At 38.8% G+C, this 7,958-nt stretch overlaps 1 protein-coding gene across 4 annotated transcripts in view; it reads right to left on the bottom strand.

Annotated features, from left to right (window-relative positions):
- Positions 1-1,340: 1,340 nt before the first annotated feature.
- Papola (poly(A) polymerase alpha) overlaps positions 1,341-7,958 on the bottom strand; it is a 54,176-nt gene continuing 47,558 nt past the window's right edge. For 2 of the 4 annotated variants that reach the window (XM_021201385.2, XM_029541162.1), the window contains exons 20-22: positions 5,283-5,345; positions 3,732-3,806; positions 1,341-1,613 (exon numbers count right to left, since the gene is read on the bottom strand). In XM_021201385.2, the coding sequence (XP_021057044.1) occupies positions 1,518-1,613; positions 3,732-3,806; positions 5,283-5,345 (234 nt within the window). In that variant the 3' untranslated portion in view covers positions 1,341-1,517. The remainder of the gene's footprint in view (positions 1,614-3,731; positions 3,807-5,282; positions 5,346-7,958) is intronic. The other 2 variants (XM_021201386.2, XM_029541163.1) reach the window with 1 other exon arrangement.

Genomic DNA, 7,958 nt, shown 5'->3' with positions numbered 1-7,958 from the left:
ATGAAAATGCACAAACGTGTGATAGAATGCAGCGAAATGAAGGATTCAAAAACCATGCTCATAAAAAGATCTGCTGCTACAGGTCTGCTTTACCCAGATTAGCAAAGAGTAAATTTATCAACATCTGGCAGCTGTCAGATGTCACAAGATGGACGAGAATTCTGCTACTTAATTATGAGAAATCATTGTCTTTAAAGATTTCTAATTTTTGATAGAACAAAAAAAAAATTCAAAAGTGGAGAGCTGACTAAATGTCAAGTGCTTACTAGAAATGATTTTTAAAATGTTTTTGTATGTAAAATTCACTGACAAATTTTGATAAACTGGTTAAAAATAAAAATTAGTTTAAAAATCTGGAAGAAAATGCCTTTTTTGCCCACTTTTAAAATTGAAAATCAATTTGTCTAAGACAGGAACAGGAGTTCTGTGGAGTGTACAAAAGTCCTCTCAGAGATCAAATGGCCATCCTCTGGAGATGCTTCACAGGTATGGCTTTCAGTCATTCTCAAGTTCTAGCCATGGGACCAAAGTTAGTGTTCTGTGTCATGTAGCCACAGGGTCACGGTTACATGTCATGGCTTAGGAAAATACTGGCATTCTGGTTTCTGTGAAATAAGCCTTACCTTGTGCATACAATAAAAAGTGAAAAAAGAAAGGCAAAAAAAATAAAATAAAATAAAATAAAAGTGGGGAGGGGAGCACTGTCGTTTTGAAGACTAACAGACTGAAGGCAAAAGAACAGAGCTTGAGAAAGCTCAAAGACCACACTTGTTGGCCAAATGCTGATTTGTATGCACTATAAAACAACTCTATAAATAAAAGGAATATATACTGCTTAATCATAACCTCATCAAAACCAAGTATCGCCTAATTCTTCTTTCAGTGTCCAAAGTATACCTTAGCATTGACAATTCACCCTAAGGGCTACAGTTACCCTAAGGGCTGGGCTGAGCTAGGTGTCCTCCTGCCCTTTCTGGGGCAGAATGGTACACCAATGCATCACGTATCCAATTTAAAGACTAATTGTAAAGAAAATTCTTTGGGGAAAAAAAAAAATTGAAAATCCATTAAGCTGAAAATCTAAAATTAGTTCTACTTTCTAATTTAAAAAAAAATACATAAAAGTGCATCATCAGAATAAGGAGTTCTTATGCCAGTTTGTATTGCAATTTTCCAAACAATGCATCACACATAAACCCGATCCGGATGTCAATTATGGATACAAACATAGCTTGAGGGTTTTGTTTTGTTTCCTTCTTAAAGGCAGTAATTTTTCTGAAATAGTTAATGCAGCTGTTGCTAACACAATAATAATAGTACTCCTGGCTTCGCATACTAACCTGGACTTCTGATCAAGTGCTCATGAGCCCAAGGGAGGCCACCAAACAGCTAAACCCGCTGTCAGTCAGGTCTAGTCTTGTCCCTCCAATCTCCTTCCTTCCTTCCTTCCTTTTGTTTAAGCATCTGAAGACGACAGGCTGAGTCGGCAGATGCTGTTTACGGGCCCTGAGGTGGTTTTACCGATTCAGCCTCAGCTTTATTGAGTTCTTGATGACAGGGATGGGGTTTGCAGGGAGGGCGGGGATGTCAGAAAGGTCCGTACTGGATGTTTTCTGAGAATGAAAGCAAACAACACGCCACAGTTTAAAGTACTGTGACTTAAAATGGAATGTGACACCCACTGCCTTACTCCTAGGAAAAGATGCAGCTTTACTATGAAGCAAGTATGCGGCAAATTTAAAAAAAAAAATCAATTTTAAATGGAAAATATGCAGCACAAATAAACATAACTAGTATAACTAGTTATATTCTAGACTTGCAGACATTTTCAAGTAATAACGCTTTCAGGATTTACCAAAAATTATTCTGTAACTTCAAATAGACATCTTAGAAATATGTTTCACAAAATAAAGAACAAAAGAGAGAAAGATATTATTAATAAACTAACATTCAGTTACTGTTGGGCTGAGTTTAGTTACCATACTGACTGCTCTAACAAGAAGGTGTCGGAGCGCCCTCCTGTGGAGGAAGCACTTACATTCACCTGATAAACAGAACTAGCATTTAGCAGTCATTTTCTGACACTGTAAATTATAAAATTAACTATACAACTGAACAATAATTTAACTCAACTTTTAGGGAATTTAAAAAATTATATCACAAATTTTATTACAAGGCATCTTTAACATTCCAAAATACAGAGGTAAATCAGTCTCACATTAGTCTCAGCCAGCTTCAGCAACAGTTAAGTCAAGTCAACCTGCTCCTTCCTGTGGCCTTCACCAATTTCTGAAGCAAAATTGAAGCTGCTCCCAATTATCTGTGATTACCTCAATTATGTGGCACTGCTGTATTTAGATACTACCACCTCCTCAGTAAAGCCCCTCCCTAAATCACAAGACACAAGATGTGGGGTGGATTGACCAGTTTATAAATCCTTTCAACTCAAAAAATACTTTCATGCCGGGCGTGGTGGCACACACCTTTAATCCTAGCACTCTGGAGGCAGAGGCAGGCGGATTTCTGAGTTCGAGGCCAGCCTGGTCTACAAAGTTCCAGGACAGCCAGGGCTATACAAAAAAACCCTGTCTCAGAAAAAAAAAAGAAAGGAAAAAAAAATAAAAAATAAAAAACAAAAAAACTTTCCAAGACAACCCCAATGGGGCGCCATGGCTGTGGATGCATAATCAGTGCACGAACTGCAGAAACGGGCAGCAGTGTGGGAAATGTGTTGTGTAGAAACACAAGCACACTCCCCATACGATTACCTCTCGGATACTGCAGCTGAGTAAAAGCATACAGACAGACAACTTTGAGAAACTGAGTAGAACACTGGTGTCGGCAGACTATGGCAGAGTGTGGTTCCCACGAGCACACAGACTCCAAGTCACAGGTGAGTCCACGGCTGGCAGCTGGCTCAGAGCCCTCAGGTAATCTAGTTAGTAGGTGCTGAGGAAACACTGAATTTTGGGTCAACATTTGACCTAGACTTTGGGTTTTTTTTTAAGTTTAAAAGGATTCAAGAAGAAAAATAATGAAGGTGAAGGTTTGTAAATTAGCAAGACAAGACTACTGGTGTGCATATGGAACTGTCCCAGCAAACACTAACACTAGTCAATTACTCTAAGGAGTCATTGACTGTCTACAGAATAACTAAGTAAAATCAATACTAAACTAAACTGAAACAGAAACACATGTTAAAAATAAAAAGATCAGGGAGCCAAAGGCAGTTTAGGAGCACCTAAGCTACATAGTGAATGAATAAATACAATGAAAATCTTTCTGAGCCTTGCAAACAGGTCCGGAACAATTGTTTGTCCTTTGTTCACTGTCAGCCTTTGACCTATAAACAAACATTTACGTCATCATCACACACGACAGTGAGGATCTGAAGGATTTGCAGTGTAAGGGAAGAGCTACAGCTGCCTCCTTTTCCTTTGCCAGTGTCTCACCACAGAGCTCAGGATAGTCTCAGCCCCACCAGCTTGAGGGGCCAATGTATGCTACAAGTCAAAGCCGGACAGAGCTTCCTACCAGCTCAGAGCAACAATTCCAAATCAATAGTCCGCTTACCTTTAACTTTAAACTACAGAAAACTTACAGACTTCAAGTTAACTACTTCCACAAGCAAAATTTTAATAGTCTAGCATGAACCTTCATTTGAAATCAATATACCACTTTAATATCAAAACCGCTGAGCAAACTCTCCGTGCCTGTTTTACACTTAGTACCTGAGAGGCCAACAGAGAAGCCGATGCCGGAACAGTTTCTGATTGAACAGCACTTGTCTCCAGATCAACTTGTTCCTGGGAAACAAAGGATAGGGAGAGGGGAAGAGACACTTTTTAAAAAAAGAAAAAAATAATCAAAGAGCATAAATGGGTATAGTGGCTAATAAAGAAGACAAATTAGCAACAGGCAGGTGGAGATAGATGTACCTACATTTTATCACACCAAGTCATCAAGCCCTGTTGTAACCTATTTCTCCATTTCAGATACAATTTGTAGGACATGACCAAAGTATCTCACAGTTCCCAAATTGCTCTAACTTGGATATTTTAACAAGTACTAATTAAAGGTATGCACAGGCACTTTAGAAAATGTTACTTAGATAATAATTAAGGAAACATAAACCCAAAGAACAGCCGTAACTCTGTGGGGAAATGCCCAACGTTAGTAAATAAAACTCTTCTGTAAGCTGTCCTTTCCTTATGGTCTCTCCTGCCCTCCTCTGTCAAATAATCAATGCCCCAATTCCTGAGTGTCACCCCACAGCAGCTTCACTCGCATAAAGTAGTACAGAAAACACACAAGCAAAGGAAAATACAGATAAAAGCATATTTCTAAAATGTGCACACAGGAACCATCACTGCTTTCCCTATAAACTACACAGGGTTAACAAGAATGGGAAAAGTGGAGTCTTTCACGGGGATTATTTGGAATACGTAACAAGTTCTTAAAAATGTATTAAATAAGCAGAGCTGAATGGCAGATATTTACAATACTACAAAGCTGCAGTGGGAAGGTGTAAACTTGTTTTTAATGGAAACAGTTGCTGACAATAAGCAACTAGTAAGGTGTGATTAAAAAAAATTCCAATACAGTTATTATGCAGATTATATAACGTAAACATATTTTTATCGGTGTGCAAAGTACACTACAAATAGAAAGTAAAGGCACTGATGTATATGTATACACGCACAGTTTGAAAGGCATCATAAGAATATTATTAAAATATTCTTCATGGGAACTTGGCTAAGTTGGGAAAGTTAAGCCTTTGGCATATCTCAATTTCTAAAATTAAGTCATTCTCAGTCTTTAGGTTGGACAGAACCAGTATCTTCCCCACTGTCCACCTCGCTCAAGCCAAAGCCTTCTGAAACGACTTTTCTAACCCACCCCTACTGCCAGACCCAACAGTGAGGCCAGAGTCTCACGGCCTGCCTTCAACTCCAAGTGTCAGACAATCACTGCATAAAAGGTTATCACACCTCTGATCAGAGTAGCACCTTCCCCCTCACCCCATGTCTCCCAACCCTCACTGCTGACACATAAATCCCACATGCATACCCCACACCATCTTACCTTTTCTCCTGTTTTACACACTACTCTACTCCCATCAGACTTAGGCATTAATTAACATTAAAAAAGAAACCAACATGTCTCTTAAAAACAGTGAGAGAGAACCCCACACACTCCAGTTGACTCAGCACCACACTGACAGGCATCTCCACACACCTGCACTTCTAGCCGTGCACATTCTAAAGGCTAAGTTAGTATACCTTTGTCTCTGTTTTATCATGTCCACTCAAAGCAAGACAGTTAGCATCTTCACTTGTTTCATCCTGTTTTTAAAAAAAAAAGCTTTATTCTCCAAAATGAAATTTAGATTATCTGCCAATTAATGCTTTAATTTATACAGTTTTCAAAACTATAAAGAGGAAGTAAAATAGTTCAGAGTCGCTTCTAAAGGGGCTTTTTGAGATTAAATAATTTAACTTAGCTTTAATAAGCACTAAAGAATTTTAAACATGGTAAGAAGTGTTTTTGTAATCCCCATCACATAAAGCACATTCCCCAAACCAAAAAGCTCCTGAAGCAGTTTCTAAGGAAAGGAGAGATCCCTGATGAAACATCCCTAAGAATGTGGAACAGTATCTCCAGTGAAGGAAGCAGATGTGCCTATTAGCACACCAAATGATTAGGAAATTGTATAAAGAGTACTACTTTTACTTTCCCAAGCATAACTACCCCAGATACACTCATGCACACGGACACACAGCTTTTCTTGGCAAAGCATTAACATCCTACAAGAATTCAGGGCCTATGGTCTTCTTGGGTCCTAAAAACCACGCTAGCACTGTTTTCTCGGATTTGTTAACTTAGGGAACTTAAAATTCAACTGTGGGTTTGTGCAGGTGGTAAGGGTCTATGTGTGCACATGGAAGCCAGAGGTTAACTTTGGGGGCCTCCCCTCATGAGCTATCTACCTTTTGTTCCTCTCCCTTAGGAAGATCTACCTCCTGTATTGTGTATGTGCCACCATGCCTGGGTTTTATACGTTACTAGTCCTTATGCAAACACTTCACAGACAATGCTACCTACTTAGTCTCTAATATTTTAAATACATATTTAAAAGGCAAAGAAACTATAGGCAGCTTTAAAATTAAGAGTAAACAATTTACTAAAGACTAATTTTAATAATGGCCTTGTTTCTCAGAAGTAAGTTAAAAACAAACATTTGTTGTGACTAAACAAATACTGACTAAATGTCACACTTTAGGATTACTGGTCCCACTGTGATATACATAGGCTGATGTATGTCCTTATTTGTAGACACACATTCAAATACTCATGTATACCTGAATTGAAGAAACAGGGGAGCAGACGTGTAAAGGGAACATGCTGTGCAGGTCTCTGCTGAGACCAGGTGACAGCCACATGACAGTGCACCTGTTACTTCTCCACATATTTAATTTTCCATATACAAAAGTTTTAAGGGCTTAGTACTTCACCTAAGCAAATGACCTTAGGTTCAATTAGTACAACATACACAGAAATTGAAAAGAAAACTTTTAAAGTACATATGTATTGAATGTAGCCATATAATATTATACAACAAACCATGTTTTCTCTACTAGGATACAAGGTGCACTAAGCTGAACTGAACCACTCCCAGCATCTAAAGCCTTCCTACATACATGTGATTGATTGGAGTTTCTGTTTGCTCCTCACTATTAAGCCCATGATGGCCTCCTAGTTCCTTGTCCTGGGTTCTGGAAGTACAACATGTGTAATCATGTTCAATATATCAACAGAACAAATGACCCACATAAGGGGGTTGTACCGGAACACACCAAGTCAGTATCACAAGAGGCTGGGTTTAGTACCTGTGACTACGTTTAGTTTTGTGACTCCAAGAGACATTGAGCACGGGCCATTGGCCTACAAATCAGCAGTACCCTCCCCTATTCTTTAGAAGTCCTATGATTGGGCTAACTGGCTTCAAGGAGCCAGTGACATTCTAAGAAAAAAGATGGAAGCTTGTATTTTAAAGGACATTTAAAAGACACCAAGTAATTTTAACACTGGCATCTTATATTTGTTTGGTCTCATGTTTAAACAAGAGGGTATCTGAAAAGTGAGAACGGGGGCCATATTATCAAGCAGGCTAATCTGACTCTGTTCATATTCTCTCTTATAAATTTGATCTTAAAATTCTAGTGAAATACAGTTAACACCAACTGGATCTAGTTCTAAAAGCACTTAGTGAACTAAGTAAGAAGAAACGAAGACTGGAGGACCGTGCCTATAATCCTAGTACTCACAGGGCTTAGGTAGGTAAGTGAGCAGAAAGATGGAGAGAGACCACAAGTTTGAAGCTGGTCTGGACCACAACATGAGTTCATATAGTCAGTTCAGTTCTAGGCCAAACTTAAAGACCTTACCTTAGCTTAACAAACAAAATGGTTGAACTGAAGGGGCAAAGAGAGTGGCTGGGCTCCTTAGAACTGTAGCTATACTGTGTGAAGATTAAGGCACTAATGGGCTGTTTTTGTTGACAGTTATGTTGTGCCTTCCACACTGACTGGAACTCCTTTATACTCCTAGGACTGTTCTAGACCCAAGACCATAAGCATCACTAGCTCCAGTGACGAGCCATGTGCCAGGACACTCATCACTCACAGAGCACCTTATCAAAAGGAGATCAGATAGGGAAATCAAAGTCTAGCCTGAAGTCTTACAGACATGAAGGTAAAAAGAAGTCTAAATTCTGTCAGATACAGTGCCTCACAACTGTGATCCCAGAACCAAGGAAGCAGAAGCAGGAAGAGGAACCTAGATTTAAAACATAATAAATACAAAGAAAGAAAGAAAGAAAGAAAGAAAGAAAGAAAGAAAGAAAGAAAGAAAGAAAGAAAGAAAGAAAGAAAGAAAGAAAGAAAGAAAGAAAGAAA

Source organism: Mus pahari, chromosome 7, assembly GCF_900095145.1.
Source record: "Mus pahari chromosome 7, PAHARI_EIJ_v1.1, whole genome shotgun sequence".
NCBI classification, from domain to species: domain Eukaryota; kingdom Metazoa; phylum Chordata; class Mammalia; order Rodentia; family Muridae; genus Mus; species Mus pahari.
This window is presented reverse-complemented; position numbering and strand designations above follow the sequence as displayed.